General features: G+C 42.8%; 2 protein-coding genes across 10 annotated transcripts; one reads left to right on the top strand and one right to left on the bottom strand.

The window, feature by feature from the left end:
• The first annotated feature begins 158 nt into the window (after positions 1-158).
• On the top strand, positions 159-23,610 carry LOC136448203 (protein transport protein Sec31A-like). Of its 9 annotated transcripts, none has more exons than XM_066447442.1 (30): positions 159-355; positions 1,441-1,569; positions 2,161-2,404; positions 3,328-3,465; positions 3,953-4,093; positions 5,114-5,256; positions 5,803-5,914; positions 6,143-6,310; positions 6,865-6,990; positions 7,473-7,597; positions 8,060-8,171; positions 8,541-8,717; positions 8,983-9,045; positions 9,561-9,581; positions 11,086-11,218; positions 11,732-11,910; positions 12,183-12,309; positions 12,717-12,865; positions 13,358-13,528; positions 13,876-14,025; positions 14,466-14,754; positions 15,162-15,314; positions 15,661-15,711; positions 16,709-16,761; positions 17,152-17,220; positions 18,359-18,505; positions 19,891-19,941; positions 20,476-20,592; positions 20,951-21,022; positions 21,849-23,610. In XM_066447442.1, the coding sequence occupies exons 2-30, from the start codon at positions 1,457-1,459 to the stop codon at positions 22,026-22,028; spliced, it is 3,774 nt and encodes a 1,257-aa protein (XP_066303539.1). In that variant the 5' UTR covers positions 159-355; positions 1,441-1,456; the 3' UTR covers positions 22,029-23,610. The 9 variants fall into 9 exon arrangements, with proteins under 9 accessions (XP_066303539.1, XP_066303538.1, XP_066303537.1 ...); XM_066447441.1 differs by having other exon boundaries at positions 9,555-9,581; positions 20,479-20,592; XM_066447440.1 differs by having other exon boundaries at positions 9,555-9,581.
• LOC136448205 (zinc finger and BTB domain-containing protein 17-like) lies at positions 23,317-27,570 on the bottom strand. Its single transcript, XM_066447449.1, has 3 exons — positions 27,447-27,570; positions 25,262-26,717; positions 23,317-24,414 (listed from the first exon to the last, which is right to left on the bottom strand). The coding sequence occupies exons 2-3, from the start codon at positions 26,709-26,711 to the stop codon at positions 24,197-24,199; spliced, it is 1,668 nt and encodes a 555-aa protein (XP_066303546.1). The 5' UTR covers positions 26,712-26,717; positions 27,447-27,570; the 3' UTR covers positions 23,317-24,196.
• Positions 27,571-27,642: the final 72 nt, after the last annotated feature.

Raw genomic sequence — 27,642 nt, 5'->3', positions numbered from 1 at the left:
AGCCCTCTCGTCCTGTCCCTTCGAAGTATAGGCGCCTTGTTTTAAGCACAGTCACAAGCGAACGTACGAAACATGACAAGAAAGAAAATCTTTGACTTTTGGAAGTTTCAAACTTCGCGGAAAGGTGAGAGGTCAGCCGAGGTTACTGACCCCAGAAGCTCGGTGCACCCTGGGAAGGCCGACTGCCACGTTGGTGTTGGCGAGTCATCACATCACAGTTGTACAGTCTCCGATTTTGGAGTCAAAATCTACACATTTCGGAACCTGACTCTCGCATAAAACCCGACGCGATCTAGATAAGACATAGAAGACTTCTTAGCTGCAAGGATTAGCTTGTTGGAGTGATCGTAGAAAGGTGAGTGACGTTGAAGTGTAAGACTTGGCGTTGGGCGTCTGCAAGCAGACAAGTGTGAAGGTGGGAGGGGGGCGGTGGTAATGATACGTGGCACTGACACATCTGTTTGCCTTAGATACTAAGGAGATGCAGCGTCTGAGTTCTATTTTACCTTAAATCGTAGATTCCATTGCAAGAAGTGTTATTTTTAAGTGTGGCATATGCCTGTGTGTCCACCAATTGAAATGAAATTATGTCGAAAAGCGGATTTTCCGAAGATTTCATCCGGCGTAAAAGAAGAACCCTCTCAGAAAGTTATTTGACTGCTGTACCTTGGGAATTGAATCAAAACGCCATGTCATATTTACAAGTTGGAAAGCTGTACGGGACATATTTCTTCACTAAAAACTGTATCTACAGCATATGGGATATTTCTGCATGTCAGACAACTGACATCATTATGAAATCCTGAGCTTCAACTTGGGCTAGCTGACCTCCTAAAATTATCCTTCATGAGGATTACGCTTGAGTATTATAATATGCTATTGTAGGATAACTGTAAAATTTCGATGGTAGCGGTGTACTGGATAGGCTAGTTCGGAGTTGCTACTACGCATGTGCAGTGTCAAAGGTGAAGGCCCCCGGCTTGAAAACAGTGCTCGTCTCGACATTGTCTTGATTTGCATAACAACCCCCGCCGGGTTTCGTTCACGTCTCGGGGTCTTCACCTTTGACACTGTACATGCGTAGTAGCAACTCCGAACTAGCTTATTGGAAGGGTGCACTCAGTCGAAAAAATAGCTATCATTAGATATAAGTTACTTACTTGCATTGTTGATGATGGCTGGGCAAAGCTTACAACACTTAATGTTTCAACGCAATGGGTTTAAACTGGAAGAACTTCCTACCTACCAACCTTGTCCCTTGACCTCCAGGTCGTTGGGGCCCGGGGGGAGGCAAGGTAGAAATAAAGATGGACAGCCGTCTTCAGACTTGTCTATTTCTTGTAGCCGTCAGCCTTTCGGCTGGACCATCCTACCTGACCTTAAACTCTACTCTTCTCTACCATTTAGGTGCCATAGTAATCATTAGTTTTCCCTCCACAGCCTCCCAGTTCCCACCATGAAGGTGAAGGACATAGAGCGGACAGCAAACCAGGCATGGAGCCCTGCGGAGCACCATCCCGTGTACCTGGCAGCCGGGACAGCCGCACAGCAGCTGGATGCCACCTTCAGGTGCAGCCTTGATTATATAGATGAGTACCTAGCTTCGGTAAGGGACGTCCCTCGGATAGGATGTTAAATGTAGGTCCCGTGTTTGGGGAGAGCCACACCCCGTGCACGTTAAAGAACCCACCACACCTTTCGAAAAAGAGTAGGGGCATGCCCCGGTGTGCGATGGTCCAAATCTTAATCTGGTCTGGGTTGACATCCTGAAAAGGTGATAGTCACCTGTTATGTCATTCCTTCCACAAATGTGGTAAATCTAAATAAATGAATAAATAAATAGGTTACTAGAATATTCTTCAATCAGTGACTTAAAAGGTAACAAAACACATACCTCCAAATTCTTGATGTCTACTGTACATCTTGATCACAGAGTGACCTAGTCTCGCTAGAACACGAGACTAGGTCGAGACTTGTGTAGACCTTCCTGCCTCCGCCGCCTCCTTGCGGCGGAGTAGGACTTACCCAGGGGTAAGTAGGACTTGGGCAGCTCCCAACCTTCGGTACGGTTCATCCCACGTTCGAACTGGATGTGGACTGCCTAGTTGATCTTGATAGGTGTATCCCAGTTCTTGACAAGTTTGGTTCTATCTTATACAGCACCAGTGCTGCTCTGGAGATCTACCAGCTGAATCTGGGGGAGCCAGGACGACAGATGGAGCCGGTGGGCAGCATCACCACAGAGCACCGCTTCCACAAGCTGGTCTGGGGAGGCTACGGTATGGGCACTGATAACCTGCCGTCAGGGGTCCTCGTGGGCGGTACAGACACAGGCAGCATCCACATCTACAACCCAGCCAAGTTGCTGAAGGGGGAGGATCCGATGTTTGCTACAACTGAGAAGGTAGATAGTCATGTGATGTCGCTTTGGCCCTTTACCAACTTGGCCCATGGTTAGTAGGACCTTCCTGGCCCAATACGCTAACCATAACCCTGGCCGAGTTGACCTGTTTGTTTGGTCTAGTTGACCAGGGTGTTAAGCCGAGTTGACTGGCTGGATGGTAAAGAGCTGAATCGTCCTGATCCCAATATGTCTTGGTAACAAAAGAGCTTTAGTGATAACAGTTGAATGTTTTCCCATTACTGTAAACTATACCAGTGCTTTCCTAGGCTGCTTGCATTTTGTCAACAAATATAAAGAATGGTGATGATATTCTATGAAGGCGACAATTTAGAGTTTGAAATACAGCATTCCAAGTTACATGATAACCCATGTATCCATACCTATAACCAACATACACAGCAGTCTGGTGAAAATATACTACAAGGGTAAATAAAGGAAAAGGAAAGGAAAGGAATCTCGAACCAGTTTAGCTCAAATGAACTCAATGAACAGATGAGCTACTCTTCCACTGGTCGTGACAGAGAAGACAGACGCTATGTACAGTATTTACAGGTTCATTGTACCGGGGAAATTCCCTAGCTCTTTTCGACAAGCACAATGAACAGTGGACCACGGCTTAACGTCCCGTCCTAAGGACTGCGACTTTAACGGTAGCGTGCATGTCGGATGAGCGACACAGCCGGGATCGAACCCGGGGCTTCTAGTTCCAGAGGCAAGATCGCTAACCACTGGACTACACACGCTACAAATCAATTATTTCAAGAAGATATGTGCCTTTACCTGTGTGCCAAATTTCAACTTATTTGACAAAAAAGGGAGCTTGTTATTAAAAAGACACTTGCATTGATTTGTGAATGCAAGGAGGTTTTAAAACCTCCTTGGTGAATGATGTCATGTTGACTGACATCCCTGTTATTCCCCAGCACTCTGGACCAGTGCGAGCCTTGGACGTGAACCCCTTCCAGAAGAACCTGTTAGCCTCGGGGGCCAACGACTCTGAGATCTTCATCTGGGACCTGTCCAACCTGGAGACTCCCATGACTCCTGGATCCAGCAATCTGGTGGGTGCCTCAGTAATGTCTTTTTATGTATCCAGGGATACCCGAAAAACAGGTCACAGAACCAGAGTTGTGATTTACTGGTAGAATGCGGCGTCTGTGTGGCATAGTGGCAGAGCATCCGGCTATGAACCAATGAGACCCAGGTTCAATCCCCAGTGGAGTACCCAGACATGTCCGGACATGCACCCAGACGCTGTGCCCTTGGGAAAGGCACTTAACACAAATTTCCCATGCCCTAAGCCCAGCAGTAGGGTTTGGGTTGGTGTTAGGAAGGGCATCCAGCCGTAAAAACTCTTGCTGCAAAAAAGACTTGCACTTGATGAGGAGTTCTGGGGCTCCCCCATCCGTGTGCAAGCACGTCTAACCCCCATATGATGGGGAGTAAAATTGACGTAAAATTGGAGAGAGAGAGAGAGAGAGAGAGAGAGAGAGAGAGAGAGAGAGAGAGAATAAATAAATGAATTGGAATGTTTTCTCCCGTGCCCAGCCCTTGGAGGACATCAGCTGTGTGGCGTGGAATCAGCAGGTCCAGCACATCCTGGGCTCCTCCAACCCCACGGGCCGCTGTGTGGTCTGGGACCTCCGCAAGAACGAACCAATCATCAAAGTCAGCGACCACAGCAGTCGGGTAAGGACAGCCTCGCCTGCGTCTGTGTTTGTATAGATATTGTAGGAAGATGGGACAGCACATGAAGATTTAACACTGGAAGCATTCTCTGTCTTTAATCAGTGACTCTAGGGAAGACTAGCCTGATTTTAATCGCGCTTCTATTCAGCCGCCCGTAACCGCCAGCCGCGGGGAGGGGACAGAAACCCCCAGACAGCTGGAGTTTCCATTATACAGACTAAGGGAAGACATGGAGTAACCAGTTTTAAAATCAAAACTCTGAATTGATATGTTAATGAGGTGAAGTCGGGTAAGAACAGCCTCACTTGCGTCTGTGTTGGTAGAAGGAATTGTTGAAAGATGGGACAGCACATGTAGATTCAACACTGGAAGTAAATGCAGTTAGTTGCTCCTGCATCTTTCATCACCCAAGGCAGTCAGAGTGGTCCAGCAGGCTTGGTTGGTAACCAATGTCATTTTATCCTTCCAGCTCCTGTTAAAGAAAAGCACTTACTCCTATGTTTTGCCTGTCTTACAAAACAAAACAAAACTTGGCTGCAGGTTCAAAATTGTGAATGCTTTTTACGTTGATGAAGGCTAGACATCCAGGTAATAAGATATGCCAAATGACAGTTACTCAAGCAGCTGGATGAAATTTGGAAACAGTCAGACGTTTCAGCCAGCATCCTCTGTCTTTCATCAGTGACTCTAGGGAAGACTAGCCTGATTTTAATTGCGCTTCTAGCCCGTAACCGCCAGCCATGGGGAGGGGAAAGAAACCCCCGGACAGCTGGAGTTTGCGTTATACAGACCAAGAGAAGACATGGAGTAACCAGGTTTAAAATCAAAACTCTGAATTGATATGTTAATGAAGTGAAAACCACAGCAGTCGGGTAAGAACAGCCTGACTTGCGTCTGTGTTGGTAGAAGATATTGAAGAAAACGTCTGACTGTTTCGTATCCAGTTGCTTGACTAACTGTCATTTGGCGTATGAAATCCTTTTTGTTTCTACAATGTATGATGCCTTTTTCCCTCCACAGATCCGTTGCCAGGCTATTGCATGGCACCCTGAGGTGGCGACCCAGCTAGTACTGGCCTCCGAAGACGACCGCTCCCCCGTCATCCAGCTGTGGGACCTTCGCTTTGCCACATCGCCCCTCAAGGTGCTGGAGAACCACACCAGGTGATGGGTGCCTTTCATTATACCAACAAAGAGTTCCTCTCAATGCTTGTATATGCTAAAGTCTTGACCAACTTTTGGTTCATCACTATGTATCTGTATCTATATAGCTGGTATAGCTGCCCTTTGCCTTGGTATAACACACCAGCTTCACAGGCACATGGTGTGGCAGCAGCTGGTTATATTACACTGGAGGAACTGTCACACCTAACCTTTGTACATCTAGCTGTAAACAGTGTTCAAAGCTATTTAATCAGTCCTTGGTAGCAACAAAAGGTAAATTAGTCATCTTCAACTGAGGTGAAGCATGATGCTTTTTCATGTAGCTAGTAGTAGTGCAATGCAGCTTCCCTATGGCTCATGTTTTTTGCCAAGCACACCGGGTCACCCCTACTCTTCTCGATAATGTGTGAAGTTCTTTTACTTGCAGAGGTTTGACGCTTGTGAAGCCTATACGATATAGTTCCAGGGAAAAATGAAAAAAAAAGTCATTGTGTTTACTGAAGCTGTACATAGAGCATGTGTAACGTGAGTTGTTCCATATTGCAGAGGGATCCTGTCCGTAGCCTGGTGTCCCCAGGACCCAGACCTGCTGCTCAGTTGTGCTAAGGACAACAGGATCTTGTGCTGGAACCCCAACAGCTCTCTTCCTGGTGGAGAGGTGAGTTTGGTCCTAAAAGTGCTCATGTCACCAAACAATGACAATAAATTTCAACAGTTCCTGATTACAGGCAACCATCATAAGTGTTATTCAATGACACTTTTTATTGCTGGCCAGCAACAAGAAAAAAATGTAATAAGAAAAGATCAGAAAACGATAACAAGGAAAAGAAAACAGCCGAAAGGAGTTTGGAACGGAGGCTACATATAATGTCCTTTCTGTGTGCAGGTTGTGTATGAGCTGCCGACCAGTGACCAGTGGAGCTTTGATGTGAGGTGGTGTCCCAGGAACCCTGCTGTCATCTCCAGTGCCTCCTTCGACGGCCACATCAGTATCTACTCCCTGATGGGAGGAGGTGTGGACACGCAATCGGAGCAGCAGAGACAAGCTGACCAGGTAACAAACTAAGGCTAAAGGGTATGTTTGTGAAGGTTAGACATCCAGGTAACCAAGAGAATTCAAACTCTACAACTGGATAAGAATTCAGAGATTTATTTCCGGACGTTTTGAGTGACATCCATCACTCTTCTTCAGCGTTACTAAAATGAACTTCAGAGTCACTAAGGCTAAAGGGTTTTGTAAAGTACATGTACATGTAAGAGTCACCAATGAATGGGGAGGGCTGCATGGTTCTTTAAAATGTTCTTCTCCTCTAGGTTTCTTAGAAGATGCTTAACATTAACCAGTTTCTTTAGTCCCTGAAAAGGCAAGCTTTGTACAGACTTTGTAAGATCTTCCGAAAGATGGCTGCAGCCCCAACTGAGATGTCCTGCCCCCGGAGCTTGAACCGTGGTTTCCAAGTTACCAACTAATCTGAACCAGGAGCTCAACATCGAGACTGCTGCCAATTGAGCCACAGGGACATCTCTATGGTTTACATATACTGAAGAGGAAAAATTGTTGAGTTTTGTTGCTAGAGCTTTGAAACATTAGATATTTCTTATTTGCAGATCTCTTCATCGTTCCCTGGCAGTACATTTGGAGGCCCCGCCCCCCAGCCCCAGGCCCAACAACAAGCCATGCCCCTGAAGAACCCCCCAAAGTGGCTCAGGAGACCCGTGGGGGCGTCGTTTGCTGTGAGTACTATTACCTTTCTCCAGTTGACTTATAACCGTTTTCTTGTGAAAGGCTGTGTTATTGTGGCTAGCTTTCTGAGTAACAGATTAACCTGAATATCCTGTAGTTTCTTTGACCACCATTTGACATAATAAAAAAGATAAAGGACCTTCAGATGTTGAGGTTAAGCACAAGTAGTCATCATTTACATAGTGTAACATTTCAGACAGACAGACAGCTGAAATCAGGAGAAGCAAGATTGATGCACTGTGCAGAAGAAAAGTGGATAGCAGAAAAGAACTTTGCAGCAGAACTGAGTCAGCTTACAGATGTGATATATGTGGCAGAGACTGCCATTCTCGTATAGGGCTGTTTAGCCATAGTTGATGCTGTAGGGCTGTTGTGAATTAGGCTTTAACCATGGTCAATACTGACCGACGGAGGCCATATGTTATGTAAACATTTCAATGTTTAATGTTCTGATCTGTGTCTCTTCCCGTAGTTTGGAGGCAAGCTGGTTACATTTGAAAACGTCGCGTCGCCCCAGCAGCAACAGCAGCAGCAGCAGCCCCAGCCGAGGAGAGTGTTTCTGAGCCAGGTTATCACTGAACAGGAACTCATTAACAGGTAACAACATGTCCGATGAAGGCAGTATTGTATACATGCATTAACGTTCATCCACCGGTTTACATAGATCCACCACTTTGGAAAACAGTTGATTTGAGAGATCTCTAGTGCAGCACCCCCCCCAGGTATGCACAGTTTAGATATGCTGTAGTGCATAATGCTGGGGATGTTGGGTTGGAGATCTGTTTGGACGTATCTTTTCAGGGTGGTGGAATTATGTACCCTGATGGAATTATATAAGTAGATGTTACATGCATTAACAGGTGTGGTGATGTTTACTTGATTGTGGTACATTTTCAACTGTTATAGTAAAAATAACTTAGTAAGTATGCATTTTGTCATCTGTTTTTATTTAGATAATCCACACTAAGATTTTTGTCACCCTGTCTTAGAGTTATATCATGTAGTTTTTAAACACAGTTTAAATGTACATATGTTTCTTGCCATTTTGTTTTCATTCAGATCTAACAATCTACAAACTGCTCTGAAGTCAGGACAGTTCGGGGAGTTTTGTGATCAGAAAATCAAAGCAGCCGAGACAGAGTTTGACCAGAGTGTGTGGAGCTTCTTGAAGGTTAGTTTTTTTCATCTTTACTTTTATTTTTTTTCAACCTTTGTCAGAAGCACACATGTTAGATATGCAGTAATAGCAAGGATTCAACCCCTAGACCCTCTGGTCCACATGCTGGACTGTTGAATAACACATGTTATAACATTTTTGTCAACTTGACCTGCTTCTACACTATTCCATTCTATTATGTTTATTCAGTCACAATTATTCTCCAAGCTTGTTGTTTTAGATATTTTATCCAATCCAGTCCTAGATCCCCACTGTAAAGCAGAAGTCACATCATTGAGTTTGACTACACTGGTTTAATATGACAGAATTATTTGAAATATAATCCAATTCAGTCCATTTCATAACGACTGCTACAATTTGCAGGTGAATTTTGAGAGTGATCCCCGCAGCCAGTACCTGAGACTGCTGGGCTTCGATGCAAACGAGTTGGCCAATAAGGTTGCGGAGGCGACAGGACAAACGTCGCTGCAAAACGGACACGCAGAGGAAGGGGTGGATCCCCAGGAACTAGCTACCAAGATGCAGCTCTTAACTGTTGATGTAAGGAATGATACATTTCTTTCATACAGGGCTGTCTCCAGCTTTAATTTTTTTCTAGATGTCCGACTCAATATTTTGGAGCCAATGTTGTTGATTTTCATGATCAAATCAGTCATGATAAGCTTGCAAAAATATATTTTCATCTATTTCATGTCATGAAGATTTTATGGACAGAGTGAAATTTCTTGTTGTCTCAACAAGAAAATTTGATGTGATGTTGTTTATGTTGCCATGGTGGTTTATGTAAATCTCTTTATTTGTACAGACTGCTGGTGATCAGAAGCTGACATCTAGTGCCCAGGGGTCTCCTTCTGTGAATGAGGCAAGGGTAAGGCTCTCTTACTATTGTGTAATCAAGTGAGAAATGACTGCACTCTTCCAAACATTTGTTCCTACTGTATCCTTCTGCATACTGTCTCTCTGTTTTGACCAGACTCTGTCTCTGCATTTTGATTAGTATTTTTGTACTGTTCCTGATGATATATGCTTCTGTATTCTCTGTTAAAACCTTTGTAGTTGAAGTAGTGTTAAACTATTAGATTTTCTAACTTGCCAGTGACCAGCGACGTATCTGGCGTAGCTTTATGCCCATCATAAACTCCATCAGATGGGGTATGGCTTCTTCTCTGCATGAAATGCACAAGTAGTAAACTTTCTCTAGTGTTTTCCTCTCCCCTATAGTGTAATGTATGGTGATGGACTAGTGCTATTCTGTGAGATGAATCACTGTAGTCTTGTGTCAGTACTGACTGCATGCCTCTTCTCTGTTTCCCTGGTGGTTGTCTATGTTTGTCCCGTGTCTGTTCTGTCCATGCCTCCTACCCTCCTGCCCAAAAGCAACAGGCCTTTACCTACAAAAGAAAGGTATGCATGAGTAGATGAAACATTGAGACAGAATAACTTCACGACACATTTGACGAATTTGAACCACACAACTGGTTTCGTCATAAGGGGGATTTCGCTTGAAAACTGTCTATGTCATTGCACACGTCCATAAAGAATAGAACGCTTTCAAACAACATTCTCTGAACCCCAACGTTTATTGGAGCCAGGTTCTCGTGGGCATTCACTTCCCACTGGTGGCCAAGGCCGCATAAATGCAGTCGTTGATATTGCTATACAATGCCATTGGCCCTTCCTCACTTCCTTCGAGAAAAATGGCTTATTTTGTACTTATCTGTCGCAAATCAGTCAGACTGTAATCAAACAACTGCTTCCTCTGAGTTCGGAGAATGTTGTTCGAGTTCTATTCTTGTGCGCAATGAGCAAAATTTCCGCAATGACAAAACCAGTTTGTGTGGTTTAAATTCGTCAATCCACAACAGGATGCAGATTTAGGCCACACCAATTTGACTTGTTGGTTCTTGGATTTCAAAAATAATTCTGAACCGAAAGATCATTTCCTCCTAAGGCCACACCAATTTAATTTCTTGGTTAACAGATTTTTATTTAAAAAAAAAAAGATTTTTGAAAAAAAAAATTGTGAAAACGGAAGGCTGGCCCAGCCTTCTGTTTTCATGAATTTTTTTTTTCTAAAATTTTTTTTTGGGGGAAAATAAAAATCCGTTAACCAAGAAATTAAATTGGTTTGGCCTAATCCTCTGTTTTCATGATGTCCTCTTGCTAGAATTTGAAAAAAAAAAGTGTCTGACCAAAGAAATAAATTGGTGTGGCCTCTGTTACCTTGAATCTGCATGTTATTAGTATTACTAACACGGTCGTCCTTTGTTACACTGTAACATAAAATACATACTGTAAGTCTCAGAATCAACCCTATGGTCAGCTCTGTTATAATGCTGTTCTGTAGTTTGAAAACTATGGATATAATCGTAGTGAAGCTAATATCAGCAATCTTGAGTTGTGACATATAAGATATTAGCACTCTTGAATTGTGACACATATGATAATATTAACAATCTTGAGTTGTGACATATAAGATATTAGCACTCTTGAGTTGTGACACATGATATTATTAGCACTCTTGAGTTTTGACACATATGATATTATTAACAATCTTGAGTTTTGACACATATGATATTATTAGCACTCTTAAGTTGTGACACATATGATATTATTAACAATCTTGAGTTGTGATATATTTGACATCAATCTTGAGTTGTGACACATATGATGTTATTAGCAATTTTGAGTTGTGACACTTTTGATATTAGCAATCTTAAGTTGTGTGCAATACTTGTGTGCTTTGTAATTTTAGTGTGAATATTTATTTCTACATACCAAGCCTTACGTTATCAAGTTTTTTGGTGAGACATAATAAACAAGTTGTCAGTGTCTTTCCTACTTTAAAGTGACCAGTGTGTTCCTGTGATTCTGTTGAAGATTCTGACCCTTCCCTGTCCCCTCCCAGACCCCAGCAGAAGACAGCCCTGCGGCGGGCGCAGATGTGTTTGATGCGATTGCTGCTCACGGTAAAGAGATAACCACAGAGTCTCAGGATGCCAGCAGGCCGGACTCTCCTTTCCAGATTTCTGTAGACGAAGGTTGGTTAGAAGTCAATGCAAACATTCGCTGTTATTGTATTTGTCTATGTCAGTTGTAATTTTTATTTTCAGAGGTGATGTTTGATATTAGCTACTGCTAGAGTGCACCACCTCTGTGTCCTGTGTATTCTTCAGTTGATTAATAAAAATATAGAAAGAAAAAAATTCACTGAGAGAAAAAATGGAAGAATTCACAGTATTTTGCCTTTACGTTTCGTGTAGGGGCAAGGAGAATTTGCTGCTCCATTTTTTTATTGTTTTTTTGTGCTTTATTAAACAAGTCATAATTCATAAAATTGTTGATGTACCATTTTCTCCTTAACTTTAGTTTCCGGATATTCTAGTATGAATTTGGCAATTTCTCAGGTAGGATGTTGTTAGGTACATATAGGTATCAACATTTTGATATCAGTTACATTGTACAAGAGCTCTAATACTGAATTATTCTACACATTTGGTTTGATACTAGTTTGATACTAGTAGTTTAAGGCTTTCTTTCTTTCTTTCTTTCAGACTGTGATGGTCTGATTTGTCGGGCACTGCTCACAGGCAATTTCGAGGCAGCCGTGGAGATGTGTCTCCATGACAACCGGCTGGCCGAGGCCCTCATCCTGTCTGTGTCTGGTGGTCCCGAGCTCCTGGCACAAACCCAGAAAAAATACTTCCAGAGATCACAAAGTAAAATTTCAAGGGTAAGTCCACGATCGCTCCACCTGAATGTTTACAAAATAGTATATGTTGGTTTATAAACTTTATTATACAGTCAAACCTGGATTCGTCAGCCACTCAAGGGACGGGGGTAAAATGGTTACTGAGGACAGGTAGTTGCTCAGGACATGGTGGAGTTAACTATGTAAAAATGGACGGGACTGTTTTACTTTTAGTATGGCTTGTGGTTGCTTGCCCCAGGTGGTTGCCCCGACTGGGTTTGACTGAAGAATACTGAAGTTGTGTTTTGTTCCAGTTGCTGTCGTGTGTGGTGAACCGCAGCTGGGCAGACATTGTGGAACACTGCAGTCTGGAGAACTGGAAGGAGGCCCTGGCAGCCCTGCTCACCTACGCCAAGCCTGAGGACTTCTCCTCTCTCTGTGGTACGGCAACTCCTTGGAAGAAATAGCTTCATACTGATGCTATTTTATCAAGTTTACTGATGATGTAGTCGTCTTGTCCGTGTAACGGTTAGGGTGTTTGGCCTAGAACCCAGAGGTCCTGGAGGTATGACTGTAGGTGAAGTGAGCCTGATCACCCCCTGCCTTATAGCCTGCACTTGGTATCTCCCAAGATGAAAGGTTTTAGCTTAGTCTTCTGAATTGGAATGGCCCAGTGAGATTCTTTTAAGGAGTTCATGTATGAAACTGTTTTGATTCCGTTGTTTTGCTTTTAATCCGTGTCTGTGAAAAATCAAGTGAACGCATTTCAGTACTCTGTACCATGTGCTGCCATGTTCATTTTGATGAAAGTTGTAATGATGTTGATTTCTGTATTTCTGCTGTTTCAGGCACCCTGGGAGGCCGCCTGGAAACAGAGCAAGACGGCCAGCTACAGGCCAACGCCTGTCTGACCTACATCTGTGCTGGGAACGTGGACAAGATGGTCGCCTGTTGGAACAAGATCACCAAGAACCCCAGCTCACCACTGGCTCTGGAGGTACTGTAAATACAATCAAGTTTGCGTGGTTTTAATTACGCGGTAGGGAGAAAATGTTCGAGACAATAGTAGACCCGCCGCAAACATTCATGAATTTACAGTATAATGATATGTTATCTAAGTTTGTAATATAATGTATAATTCTTCACTGGTTGTCATTCCCTTCTTGTTTCAATCAGAGGGAGAAAAGCTTTCTGAAAACTAAATCGAGGATGTTTTCTCTTTTCTCCTTTTAGTAGTTTGCGGTAAAATGTGGTTATTGTTGCACGTCTCATGTCAAACTAACCACCGGCAGGGCACATTAAAACTGGCCTTGTGGCGATATGTTGACCCTGGGTAAATAGATTAGAATGAAATGAAATGATTGTACTAACATATCAATGCAACATTCATTTTAAGTCATACCCTTCTTCTCTTCTTGGATGTCCTACGATGATGACGTGATGGATGATTGTTGTAATGTTATGTATTTGTCCCTTTGTTCTGCTTCAGGACCTTGTAGAGAAGGTGATGGTACTGAGGAAGTCTATCGAGCTGACCCAGAAGCAGGCCCCGGCAGTATCCGGCGGAGTGTTGGCAGAGAAACTTTCCCAGTATGCCGAGCTTCTGGCAGCGCAAGGGAGTCTGGCCACAGCGATGGAGTACCTGGGAGACTCGACTGAGGTGGGCAGTCCACTCTCCTATCCACCTTAATATGGTCCGCCTCATATCCTGTAAGCTATCGAGGTGTCGAAAGGCAGAGTAGCCAAATTGTTGTATTTTAGGGCAATGTTTCTTCATAATGCCTTTCAAAATTTTGCTTATCGCACACAACATTCGTTGATGAAGGTTGGACATCAAGATAATAAGATACGGTGTACTACATAAGTCAATCAAAGCAGGTGGATAGGTTTTGCAGCAGTTGCGATTACAAAGTGTATACACTTACTTTGAGTAACGTTTGTATTGTGCACTACTACTACTGCACAAGTTGATTTTCAGTTGATTGAAGTATGGTTTGTGGTTTTCAGCCCACCATTGCTCAGCTGAGAGACAGACTGTACAGAGCACAGGGGGAGGCAGTGGCACCCAGACAGGCCCAGACTGCACAGAGACAAGCAGCCAGACCTGTACAACAGCAACAACAACAACAACAACAACAACAACATCAGTACAGACAGGTAAACTAGTCATCATCTACCATATCCCTAGTCATACTCGCACCATGATTTACCCTGAGTGAGTGAGTGATTTGAGAGCAACACAATTGTGCAGAAGGCAACATTTTAATTCGATTAGAAAAATTCAGGGAAAACTTTTGGATTTTGTGCCTCTGTAGTTGTTGATAACTTGCTATATTAGTCATCATCTACCATATGCCTATTCATGCCATGATTTCCGAGCAACACAAATATGCAAAAGGCAACATTTCGATTAGAAAAATTCAGGGAAAACCATTGGATTTTATGCCTTTGTAGTTGTTGATGATTTGCTGTGCATCTGCTGAACTAGTGATGGAAGTACTACTCCTTTAAAGTAATGAGCACGGTGAGCTCGGCATCTGATTGTTCTTCTGACATTTGCTCACGACATTCACAAACTTCTTATTGATCACATAAAGGTTGGCGTGACCACCACCACGTCCAGTGCAAACTACTACCAGCCCAGCACGTATCCCTACGCCGGCCAGCAGCCTGCTCCAGCGCCCCAGCCCTCCTTCACGCCCACCGCCCCGCAGGCACCAGCCCCGGCGCCTGTAGCGCCCTCTAGCAGTAACTCAAACATGTACACCCTGGGGGGAGCGCAGAGGCCCAAGTACGCCCACTGGGGAGCAGACATGGGCGGGTTCGGCACGACGCAGACTTACACGTCCATGCCAGCACAGCCAGGTGTGCCACAAGGTGCACCAGGTGAGCAAACACTATTTCTATACCTGACAGGTGTATATAGACCTAGTTTTTGACCACGCTTTAGGAGTTCAGGTTGTGAGCCTGTGTTGTTATTTCTCTAGTACCCCCTCCTGAAAGATATTTAATGCAGCTGACATTCGACTTGAGAATGTTACTTAACGTAAATGAGAAAGTGGGTTGTCAATAACATCAGTCCTGTTATACTGTAAATGCCTTCAAGTTTGTGGCGATTTAATTTTGCGGTCGGGAAAAAATGGAGTGTTTGCGGTAGTGCTATAGTCACATACTGTAATGTTCACATTGAAGCGTTTACCACAAAAACCGCAAACATAAAACCACCCCGAAAATTTCAAGAATTATAGTACTGTCTTAGAAATGTGACTTGATGCTTTTATTGACTCCTTCAGCTCCCTCCAGCCAGTCCCAGCCCCAGCCTACCCTGTTCACACCATCCACCATGGCTGCACCTTACAGCCAGACACCCGGGGGACCAGCCTACTACCAACAACCTCAGCCATCGCAGCAGGCACCTATGCAACAGCCTATGCCTCAACAGCAAGGTACGTCAGGTTTACTGTCCTAGTCTTTGTAATTAGAGCATTGATTTCACAACTTTCAAAATAGGAAAAATCCACATTACAGTTATTGGTACATCATTGTAATCTCGGCTTATTTTTTCATGGTATGGTTACTATGATTTTGTTAGTGACTGCGGGCCACAGCTGGCTATAGAAAGACTTGGTCTCCCTATGTTTGTTTCACCTTTCCTTCTGTCTATCTTGCTTTGGTGAAGGTTGTCACTATTTATTTGTGCACTTTACCCTGCATTTTTAGTTTTATCTCTGGTCATAATGTTTCCTTTTTCCTTGGAGAAAACGTTGTTCCTTGCTTTCTTACAAAACGTAGTTCCAAGCCAGACGCAGAAACCTGCTGGACACAGTGGGGACAGCAAACCTGGTACTTTCTCCTTTGTTAAAGGCACCAAGAGCATTTTATGAGGCTTGAAACTTGAATAAAAAAATTCCAATTTCTAGTCATTCCTACACATACTATAGTAAGTTTCAATAACACTGTACCATTACATATCAACATTAAAGGAACTAAGATACGATGTCGTTGTGTGGTGAGAACTGATAGAAAATCCAAGCCCTTATACTTATAGACTGATCCTGACTGTCCATCACAATTAGCGGACCAATGAGAGAGTGACTGTATGTCCGTCAAATATTTGCATCTTCATGTTTTAATTTTGCATTTCTACGTTTTGACGGAGGTGGGCTGGGCTGTGGTATCGGTCTATTTACACTAGGCGCATGAAACTAAAAGTTCACCATGTAGCTTATTTTTGTGCCGCTTTTGAGCACTTTTGATAAGAACTCCACATGCAAATGTGGTAAACAGTGGAATTAAATGTCAATTTCATAAAGATTACAGCAACTATAATATTTCCAGTTTTCAAGCCGTATAAAATGCTCTGGGTACCTTTAAAACAGCAGCCCAGAACACCTAACAATATGTGTGCAGTGTCTAACATATCAATCCCTTCAGCATGATCCATGTTCAATATCATGTACAATCTTGCCAGAATGTATCATTGGTATTGGTATACAGTTACATTTGTGCAGGTACCTTTTTGATGTTTTCTGCAATTAATTGTATACCTACAGATTACTACTGATCTCTATAATTATCAATTTGGAATACAGGCCAGCAAATCCCACGCTCAAAATTTTGTCATGTAAACTAACAAGCCAGTCACTGCTTTAAGATTGTTTTACCACAAAGGCAAACATGGCTTATTCTGCTGATTTTAACAGCTAGGTATGCATGTGAAAAATGTGAAGAGAGATTTACACAGAACAAGGTTTTTAACAATACATTACTACTGGTAGATTTGAGCTCTGACTAGGATATCCTACTTGACTTCACTCACGGTGATCTTTCCCTTTTTCAGACAGACCGCAGGGAGCCTGGAATGACCCCCCAGCTGTGATTAGGGCCAGAAAGGTAATGCTGATGCTGTAAATCCATTTAATATTGCATTGTTTTACTTAGATTAGTCATTAGGACTGCCAAGTGCATAACAAGTTGAAGTCCTGTTCAACGGACACTAGTATGAAAAGCTACAATCAGCTTGTGAAATATTTGTTTTTATGCCGTGTAGGTTAATAAATGGTATGTTTCTTAGAATGTAAACTATCCAAACAAGTTCTCTTTTTTCCAACATTCATCTTTTAAAAGTTCTCATGTTCTGTTTTATGACCAAATTGATTTCAAACTGAGAAGTAAATTTTCCATTATCATTCAGGCTAGAAGTACATGTAGTATATGCCATGCTACTGCAGGCATGTTTATGTGGGGGTGACATTGACTGGTTGTCATCTTCCCCGTCTGTAGATATCTGGGTCCGACCAAGGACACACGCCCATGTACATTGAAAGGCACTTACACTCCGGAAGACATAGGGTAGGAAGGGACCGGGGTCTCCAAATCTTTGCTGGCACTCAGGAAATGTCTTGTCCATGCATCCTGACCACTTCTGCTTTTAGTACATTCAGTAACCTAATACCTCTGTTCTGTTAGGCTTAGTGCTGGAACTATTGAAGGTCAGAGGATAGCATGTATGAGACAGAGCAGTGCCGCCTGGTGAGGTTGAGGTTTTTGTAGTGGCTGATGTATTGTTCTTCTCCCATAAGTACTTGCACTTGCATACATGATGCTTTACCTCTCTGTAGGGGAGGCTCTAATAGCAGCTTTTGCCATGAGTTCTGTTCATGATGCGATTTGTTATGAAACGTCTTGAACTGTTTGAAATTTGCAAAGGAAAAACCTTCACCTGTCCCATCCACTGAGGCTCTTCTACATCCCTAAGCTATCAAACAGTGATGACTTTGACTGTGTTTAGTTTAGTACAGAAAGATGTGAAGCTTTACCACTACACAGTCACCGGAGCAGTCTAATCTTTTACTGGACACAGTGAAGTTCATCAAATTTTTATCCAGCCCGTTCGTCTCACATCAAAAATCCTTTGCAATACTGAAGTTGTCAAAACGAGCAGTCTGTAAGGAGAAGTAGCAAAATTGAGACCTTTGAATTCCTTGTGCAGAATTCGTGGTAGCACAGTGTGGTGGGTTCCTGCGCACATCTGCTTTCTCTCTGCCTTAACCTTAACCTGGATGGGCAGTTATTTTCTCTCTACATGCCTGGTAGAATCATGCTTTTTCAGTTGTCTCTAAAGCAGCTTCTCAGACAATAATCCTGCTGCTGGGTTAATGTATGTACTGACATACTCTGGAATGGGGTGTGTTTGTTTTTGCCACGTTTGCTGCTTACATTTAGCACCTTTTCAGCTTGTTTTGTTTGGGACAGAACATTGTGAATGTCCGAGACTAGTGTATAGCAGTGAACATTGAAGGAGTCACTGCAACAACAATGCCACTGGATGCAATATGTACTCCATTTGTCCAACTTTCCGGATGCTATGCCGTCCTTGGCTTCTGCAAAGTGATCTTTTAGATGTTGAGTGAAGCCGTACTAGTCTTCGTTGCCTTTCTTCTTGAATTTCGGCGTCTCACCCTTCTTAATCTTCTTAATTTGTCCTCAGGATAAGCAGGAAGCCTACACCCCTCCGGCCCCCATCACCTCCCCCATCCCCCTCCCCCCGGAGGAGCAGGCAGCTATGATGAACCAGGAGCCTCCAGGTGCACCAATCCCAGCAGCTGTCAATCAGCCGCAAGCAGGTGCTCCACAGGTGAGAGAAAAAAAAATTGTACGGTTGCTAAACTTTCTTCCAACACTAAGGTATTCATGGATCAAATTTTTGACGACCACTGTCGCCTTCTTCAGGATCAATAATGACCAATCACTGCCGAACGTAAACTCGCGAGAGGTACGGTCACGTGACTTTATTGACATGTGTCATTGCGGATAGTGGCAGTGATTGGTCATTATTGATTATGAAGAAGGCGACAGTGGTCGTCAAAAATTCGATCCGTGAATACCTTAGTGTTGGAAGAAAGTTTAGCATTATATTATGATTACCACCAACACAGATGAGCTTTCATCATGTTCTAGATTTCGGTACATCGGCAACCTAATCCGTAGTGTTTTTGGGGTAATTTTGGACAGATTAGCCGAAGAGGCTCGGTGGGCTTCATTTCACCGTCTAATTTAAAGTCCCTTTCCCAAGGGCACAACGTTGGGCATGGGGAGCTTCGAACTTGGGACCTATTGGTTCTGATTCCAACGCAGCAAAATCAAGGAGGAAAATCTTGTGTTGTAGTTTTTGCGTTACTTCATTACAAAATACCTTTGTCAAGGGACTTTCATGGTGTATAGAACTACATGTTTCTACAGTTTACAATTTTGTGAAATGATAATATTATCTATTAGGTGTTGATTCTCCCTTTGTAGATAGATACTTGAAGACTGGTGTTTTTTTAAAGGTTTATAGATTTAAAAAACATGTGGAATTGTATTTAGAACAATATTTACAATTATTTAAAGGAAGCAGTGACTGATCTATTGCACATTTTCAAATCTAATATTGTAATTTTCTCCTTTGCGGGAGTCAACCACTTAGATGTTGGTTTTGATCTTGTTTCATTTCATTGATTTGCACCCCTCCATAAAAATCTGATCACATTTGTACTTGTGCATGTTTCTAAATGTGCTTACCACTAGACCAATATCAACACACTTAGTTTACACATGATTAACATGAATCACAAAACTAATGCACAATTACATTTTCATCTCTTTTCTTATATCGTTGTTAATCTCATTGGTTTTCCTGATGTTGGTAGTTTGTTTGTTTGCTTTTGTGTGCTCTTGCATGCTTTCAAGAATCTGGATTTTTCCCAATAAAGCTCTCCTGTTCCTTGTAGCAGAAATTGAAGGAACTTGCCATCTTTTGGATGAGTGTCAAAGTGACAGTTAAACTATTGAAAAAATGTCTTTCAAACAATTCTACTGTCAACAATATACTGTCATCCATATGTCACTGGTAGATGACATCAATATCTTCTTCTTTAAGCAAAGTTTTGCTTATTGTGAGATTCGCATCTGGAAAAAAACAGCTTGAAATGGGCAAATGATCTGCTTTATCCTTAACTTATCTGGATGTCTGCTTTGCAGTATAACTATGGCCAAACTTACGCTGCTCCACCCATCGCCAATGTACAACAGGTTTGTGCCTCCCACATTAGTACATTGTAGTTCCTATTCTACACGTCTTGCTACAGTTTTCTGAACAAATCTCCACTTTTTCTGGAGGTGTATCTTCTACTCAATTCTTGAGGTAAACTCTTGTTGATGAACACATCACATGTCTGCATGTATGTGTTTACTGAGGTGTTGGTATCCCTACCTATTTTCACCTTTCATACGTATGTCCCTGCATAATACCCTTAATACGCCTCCACTGTTCAAATGCCCTTAACACATACATGTACAGGTCACTAACTGTGAATAGATTAAAATAAGGTCATAACCAACACATGCATGCAGGCCTGAAACAGTCATATTTGAAATGGACAGGTTGAAAAATTTTAACTCCTTTTCAAAATCAAAGTGGGATTTTGAAAATAAATGTTTCTCTCTACAATACGCTCGACGTTTACCTGTTGGTGGACATATCTGTTGGGCACACCCTCTGACATCTGAACACCGCTGGTCTCTGCTTTCAGTGCTGAGCATGTATCTTTACCCTTACCCTTACAGCAGTCCTCTGCACCTACCACACCTAAAGAGAAAGGTCCCATCCCAGCAGAACACCAGGAGCTAGCACAGAGTCTGGACTCTCTTCTACAGAGGTGTTTGTCAACTGCCTCTCACCCAGTAAGTACAGGGATAGTAAAGCATCGCCAGAAATAGTTACTCAAGCAGCTGGATGAAAGTTTGAAACAGTCAGATGTTTCAGACAGCATCCGCTGTCTTTCATCAGTAACTACTAAGGAAAGGACTTTGTAAGACATAATTTCTTTGTTTATTCATTACTCTTTTTAACCAAGGTAAAAAAGCAACAACACTACTGTAACAATACTGTTTTTATGTTTGAAAGTATTTAGCCAAGGTAAGAAAAGCAACAAGACTACAATACTGTTTTCATGTTTGGAAGTATTTAGCCAAGGCAATAAAAGCAGCCACACAATACAATGTACATGGAAATAAATCTAAGTATGTTTCTCTTCTTCAGCAAACCAAGAGAAAACTGGAGGATGTTGGCAGGAGACTAGAAGCCTTGTATGACAAGCTGAGAGACAATAGTGTAAGTACCTGCTCATGTGATGTGATTTATGATCATATCGTTGTCTATGAGGGTGGTTGATCATGAGTTGAACTACACTCTACATACAATTTAAATGAATAGTGCAATACCTAGCAAGATATTACAGTATATATGTGCATGTAGTCATATATGTGGACCCCAACGTACATGTATTGTCATACATGTATATACTAGCCTCCGTTGCAGGCTCTGAACCGGCTTTTTGGGGGGCTAAATAATACACTTTTTGCAGCCAACCTGTCACTATCAGCCAACCCTGTAACTATAGCCGGCTATAGTTACAGGGTTGGCTGATAGTTACGGGTTGGCTGCAAAAAGTGTATTATTTAGCCCCCCAGAAAGCCGGTTCAGAGCCTGCAACGGAGGCTAATATATACAGGAATAATTTTGATGTTCACAAAAAAAAGATGTTGTCCAGCAGCAATGAATAAACAAAAGTTAACGTGGTCAGTGATTCTCCAACCTGATGAAATTAAACACAGATATCATTGTGATGTTTCTGAACACAAGATAGACTAGAACAGTGTACAAGTGGATCAGGATTCCAACTGGTTTGCAAGGGGTTTTCGGGAGGCCATCCAGATACGCAGTACCTTAACCAGAGACAGGGAGCGTCACTATCTGAAGCCTGTATATGACTGTCCCTTGTTACGTGATAATCAACATCAAGTCACCTGACAAGAGATCTGACTTAATCGGTTCGATAAAGACACAGAGTTCGTCTCGAAAGCTCCCTATAGTAGCAAACTATTTTATTGCGTGTACTTTTTAAGTATTTTGTAAAAAAAATGATATTTGTCTCCAGTTACCGGCCCCGATCCTGACCAGTCTACACCAGCTGTCCCAGGCCTGCTCGCAGCAAAACTACCAGGCAGGCCTCAACATCCACACCCAGATGATCCAGGCCAGCAACTTCTCCCAGATCAGTTCCTTCATGACAGGGCTGAAAGTTCTCATGCAAGTCGCCACACAGCAGGGTGTTTAACCTTCTCCAGTTGCAACTTGAAAGTTAAGATGTGTTGGTTAAAGACATTGTAGAAAGTTAGCCAAATAGTAGTTACTCAAGCAACTGGATATGATTTTGGAAACGGCCAGACGTTTAAAGTAGCATCACAGTCACTGACGAAAAGTAGTGGATGCTACTTGAAATGTCTGACCGTTACCAAAATCATATCCTTATCTTATTACCTGGATGTCTAACTTTCATCAACGTATTGTAGAAGGTTCTTTATAACACTGGACAAAATTTTGATGGCTATTCTTGTTTTCCTCAGTAGAGGACAGGAAAATACAGGCTTTCCAGCACTCATGGTGTCACTACGTAGGCTGTGTCTACAGGAAGAAATACTTTAGTAAGTCATTTTCCTGAGAAAGACAACAAAATTTGGGCAAATCTTGTTTGTTTCATGAAACTGACAAGTAATCCTCATAAATCCAAATTCTTGTTTGGCATGTCATGTGCGCGGCTGGATTTCCCTTACCTGTACTTGTGCAAAAATTGTTTTTAGTCATCTGCTACAGATGAAAAGGGTCATGCATTACTACAGGTAGACAGTTTCTCTTGCAAATGTTGTACAGTGTCGAGGGGAAAACTTGAAGATATGTACCATAGTGAATGTCTAGATAAATCTTGATGACAATGTTAGAAATTGACTCTTTAAACACTACACTTATGAAGACTACATGAGGGCCCCTGACATCAGTTCTCTGTGTTGTTGCCCATGTAAATTTAAAAAATATTAATGCAGTATCTGATATCGATTGACTTGTTGATCTGTCTTAAATGGCAAACATTTACTATACTTTGTAGAAATTTTGTAAGATAAGGAGTGTTGTCGCTCAATGTTGATGTCAATATATGATTCCAAACATTAACATATGGATACTCACTGGATTTGTCAATAAATGTTTAAGAAGGAAATGGCTTCAGAGTGATATCACCGTATTCAAACTCTTGTGACAACTTACACATTGTACTGCGTTTGAAAGGTCATATTTTAATGCCGATCATCCTAGTATGTCCAAAAGCAACACACTTTCAGCAAACTGGTGGACAATGCCATCACTGAAGTGCAGTTTGAAATGTTGGAAAGTAAGAACACTTTCAAGGAAGATAAGTATCCTGCAACTGAGTTGTTAAAGATAAGTTCCTGTTAGCGTTTAGTTTAAACATTGCAGATTTTATCAAAACTACTTGTACTCCTGTGCTAACAATATCTTTGTTCTTCTTGGGATGTATTTGTCTTAAAAAGAGAACACTGTGAAGAGGAAAACAAGTTTCTGCACAAAAGTGGATGCTATTTATTGATGTCTTTGCTATTGATACACAATATGTGCGTTAATGTCTGGGTCTGTTTTTATTTTTGAGACTTCTGATCCATATGTTGTAATAAGCTAATGTAGTATGCTGTAAGCAAAGATATGACGTGACTAATTGTGTAGATTTCTGCAATGTACAATGTATCATGCCAAGTTTAAGTACTACAATATTATCATTTGATGCTAGTATGCTAGATCTACTAACATTGATAATAAATAAATGTGCTGTTTCTTACAAAAATGAACAAGTGACATGCTTTTAATTCTTAAGTACAGTAAGTATATGTACATAGATTTCTACATAAATACTAATATGTAAGTAATAGATGGTATTACAGTATCTGCAAGAAAAGCATTATATATCCATTTTATTTGTGGGGGATTGACAGCATGGTTGGTTGGTACGTTGCTTTCAAGTAGAAGAGCCTGGTTGCTCCACCAGGCCTTCCTACGGTAGCCTGGGTGCCATCCTATTTCTACCAGGGCTCCTACATTCGCTAAACTGGAATGGCTACCCTAGTAGCAAATGTAGGAGCCCCGGTAGAAATAGGATGGCACCCAGGCTATTCCTACGGGGGTACTGATCGTAGAATTCGGCAAAAAAAGGGGGGAAACTGGCCAAGAGAGTCAGTCCGTGGGAAGGTTAACCTTTCCCCCTTCTGTGACTGCGCCTGTGAATGCAAACCTACAATGTACTGTGACCAAACTCCCCTGGCAAATTCTTCTCTTCCTAGCTGGCGTAGTCAGTCTGGTAGAGCCTTAGAGCCTGCTGTGGCAGGATTCGAACTTGTGTTTCTGTGGTCCTAACCACCATTACCACACACGGTTATGTTCCTATTTTGGATTGCTTGTTGTTGGCATGCCGTTCTCCATGTTGAAGAACCTGGTGTGGCGCTGCATGTGTTTCTTCAGGGTGAACATACGAGTGAACCTGTGGCCGCACACCTCACACCCAAACGGCCGCTCGCCCGTGTGGATACGTAAGTGGGCCTTTAGGTTTCCCTTCAGGGCAAAGCGTGCCCCACATTCCGGACACTGGAATGGCTTCTCACCTACAAATATAGAAAGATGACGGTACAAAGAGAAAGGACATTGTTATACATGTACACCAAAACACCATATGAAGGAAGCTTTAGGCAACACCAATTTCTTTCCTTGGTTCTCTGGTATTTTGAAGGAAAACTTGAGCGAGCGGCCAAGATGAAAACAGAAGGATGGAAGAGAAACTTGCATCTTACTACATGTATGTTGACTACCTGAAACTTTGCACTAAGGTACAGCTTCCAGACTCTGTATTCTTGGCGTTACTTTTTGAAATCTGAGAACTAACAAATAAAATTGGTGTGGCCTTTTTCAAAAATAAAATGCAAGAATTTTCCCTCCCTAACTTTTCTAAACATACTAGAGTATTATTTCAACTACATTGTTCAGGTATCACAAGCAAACAAATTTCATAATTCCACAATCAAACTGTCCTGAAAGGCCATTTATGAAGTTGGCTGTATTGAACACTATCCTGATCATTAACCACCCTAATGTTATCAATTTTTTCTTTAGAAAACCACTGATTGTAATGAATGACATCAAAGCCCCCTTGCAGACAAAGCATCTACATGTTAGCCTGGGTGCAGCCTATAGTTATTTAGTTTTATGTCGAAGAAGGTTAGACATCCAGGTAATGAGATATGCCAAAAGACAGTTCCTCAAGCAACTGGATGAAATTTGAAAACTTTCAAAATTTTATCCAGTTGCTAGAGTAGCTGTCTTTTGGCCTATTTAATTTTACTCCGCTCTCTTGGTCGCCTCCGTACCAACAGTGCGGCGTTAAGCTAAAAAGGCTGTCACCCAGGCTATTTACATGTATATACTGCATCAAAACCGTCGGAGCCATTAACATACCAGTGTGTGTTCTCATATGGTTGACGAGATGGTTCTCGTAGAAGAACCGTGCGTTGCAGACACTGCAGGCAAACTCCTTCTGCTGCATGTGCATGCGCAGGTGCTGCATGATGTTCCTCTTGTGGCAGAACTTGGTGGGACAGAAGCAGCACTGGTACATCTTGTGCCCGGGGTGGTTGTACTGGATGTGGATGTCCAGGTCCTTCTGGCTGGGGGACGTCATGCCGCAGAGCTTACAGAGGTGCGGCGGGTTGTCCCCGCGGTGAGACTTCACGTGACGCCACAGCTCAAACACCGCAGAGAACTTGTCGTAGCAGAACGGACACTGCACTTCTGAACTTGTCATTGGGCTAGTTTCCAGACTCCCCGGTTGTGGTAACCTGCAGGGGCCCGCCGACCAGGCCTGGTTGTCGCTGTGACTCTCCTGCCTACAGGTCGGCATGGTTACGGCAACGGGATGGACTTCTGAGCTGGAGTCTGAGTGGAGAGGGCTTTCCCATGATGCACTGCTGGGTGATGTCTCCGGGTTATGTCCTGTGTCCATCCTCTGATCTGGCATGACCAAAGGGTTTGCGCTCTGGTTGGTCGGAGCCGGAAAATCTCTCTCGCTTCCGTCTGAGGCCTGGCTCAACAACACAGGGTTCTCCTGTGATGACACAGTACCTGCCTCAGGGACGACAATCACATGGTCGCCTGATGTGTCCTCAGACTTCACCCTGACGACCACATCCATGCCGCCTGTCTGTACGTCTTCTTGAGAATGGCCTCCATCACTGTTCGTGTTTATCCCACTGTCTCTGTCCACACTGTAATCAGGGCCGAAGCTCGGGGAGATCGCCCTTCTGGGAACCACGGTACACTTTCTACGCAGGGCTCCCACCAGGCTAGCTGGCCCTGCCTCCTCGCTCACAGTGACCCTCAGATCAGCTGTTCCACCTAGTGGGTTTGTCTGTGCGAGTTGCGGAGGACCAACGCTAACAGTAACACATTCCTGGCCATCTGTTCTTTGTACTTGGTTGTTGTCTGGTGCACTGGTCTGCTCCAGTCTGTTGGCCTGTAGCTTCTCTTTGACAAAATTGCAACAAACTGTCACGATGTTGTGCATCTGTAGCAAGCTGGCTGTTTGCAACACATCAGTTACATTGCTCTCCTGTAGCAGGAGTCTGCCTGAATACATAAACTCAACAATGTTCGTAAAACTCTCCACGCTGATGTCGTGAAGCTCAACCCTACTGGAGCCTTTGTTGATGGTGAAATATTGGTTGAAAAAGTTGCTGTTGGCGGCCAGGATTGCCTTGTGTGCGTGAAACTGCTGTCCGTTGACGATGACTTTGGCATCGCAGAACTGTTCTTCCATTCGCTGCTGCATTAGAAGAGAGAACACATCCCTGAAGTACCCCGGGGGTTGGTGGACCCAGGAGCCTCTGCTTCCACTTAGATATCCAGCCATGATATGCTGTACAAAGAATGGGAGAAAACGTATTTTAAGTTAACTTGTGCATTTGCACCTATTATCCTATAGCTATACTATAGCCTGAAATCATGATCCAGTAAAGGGATGAGCGGCCTAAACTGGAATATGACCTTCCTACTTGGCCGAAAGGATCTACTCTACTCTACTCTATAACCCAATATCCTTATGAGGGATAATGGTCCCGGATTTGTATGAATCTTGGTTTGTCGGAGAGGTCCGGAAGACACATGGCGACTTTGGGCTCCCTAGCAGTATTTACAGGTACTGCAGCAGTACAGAAATACATCCCCTTACTGAAAGTAGTGTGGTATAGTCGATGTAAAGCTGGACAGCCATCCCTAACCCCTTATAATTTCCTTACTAGTAGCCTCTTTCTGTTATATTTCAGTAGTCAATAGTTATGAAATGAGAGGGAGATGGCTGGTATATGCGATTGATTAAGGGAAGAAGGGAAAGGGAGAATCACTAACATCTGTGACGGCTTCACGCTACGAACTTAGTGCACAAGAGTGCGTGATACTAGTGCTTCCATGTTGTGATTGAATTCAAAGCATGTTGCTGTTTGCACATCTGATACAACAACGCCCCCCTCCCCCAATCATCAGCAGTCATGACCAGCCAACCAAAACTTCACGGCACAAGAAATCTAGTCCTATTAATAGACTAATAGTTCTATATCGGTATCACGTCATCGGTGTAACTGTTACTCACCTGTATGTGGAAAAATGACGGGAAAATCCTACAAAACTCGCAACAATGTTTCGCAAACGCTACCGGAAATAGAAATGACTGGATTCTACCATGATGAGAGATGATAGGGGATGTATTCGATTTTATTTTTATTTTGTTTATTGCAATAAAACGGAACTTTACTACTTTTGAATTTTAAAAATATCTGTATTTTTTT

This window comes from Branchiostoma lanceolatum, chromosome 14 (genome assembly GCF_035083965.1).
Source record: "Branchiostoma lanceolatum isolate klBraLanc5 chromosome 14, klBraLanc5.hap2, whole genome shotgun sequence".
In the NCBI taxonomy this organism is placed as follows: Eukaryota; Metazoa; Chordata; class Leptocardii; order Amphioxiformes; family Branchiostomatidae; genus Branchiostoma; species Branchiostoma lanceolatum.
This window is presented reverse-complemented; position numbering and strand designations above follow the sequence as displayed.

Bases quoted from the DNA above. Each gene is read 5' to 3' on its own strand.
- LOC136448205 (XM_066447449.1), bottom strand. From the start codon at position 26,711: ATGGCTGGATATCTAAGTGGAAGCAGAGGCTCCTGGGTCCACCAACCC. The intron at 24,415-25,261 runs GTATGTTAATGG...CTATATTTGTAG, and splicing joins CCATATGAGAACACACACTG to GTGAGAAGCCATTCCAGTGT.
- LOC136448203 (XM_066447440.1), top strand. From the start codon at position 1,457: ATGAAGGTGAAGGACATAGAGCGGACAGCAAACCAGGCATGGAGCCCT. The intron at 6,311-6,864 runs GTAACAAACTAA...TCTTATTTGCAG, and splicing joins AGCAGAGACAAGCTGACCAG to ATCTCTTCATCGTTCCCTGG. The intron at 15,712-16,708 runs GTACTTTCTCCT...TCCCTTTTTCAG, and splicing joins CAGTGGGGACAGCAAACCTG to ACAGACCGCAGGGAGCCTGG.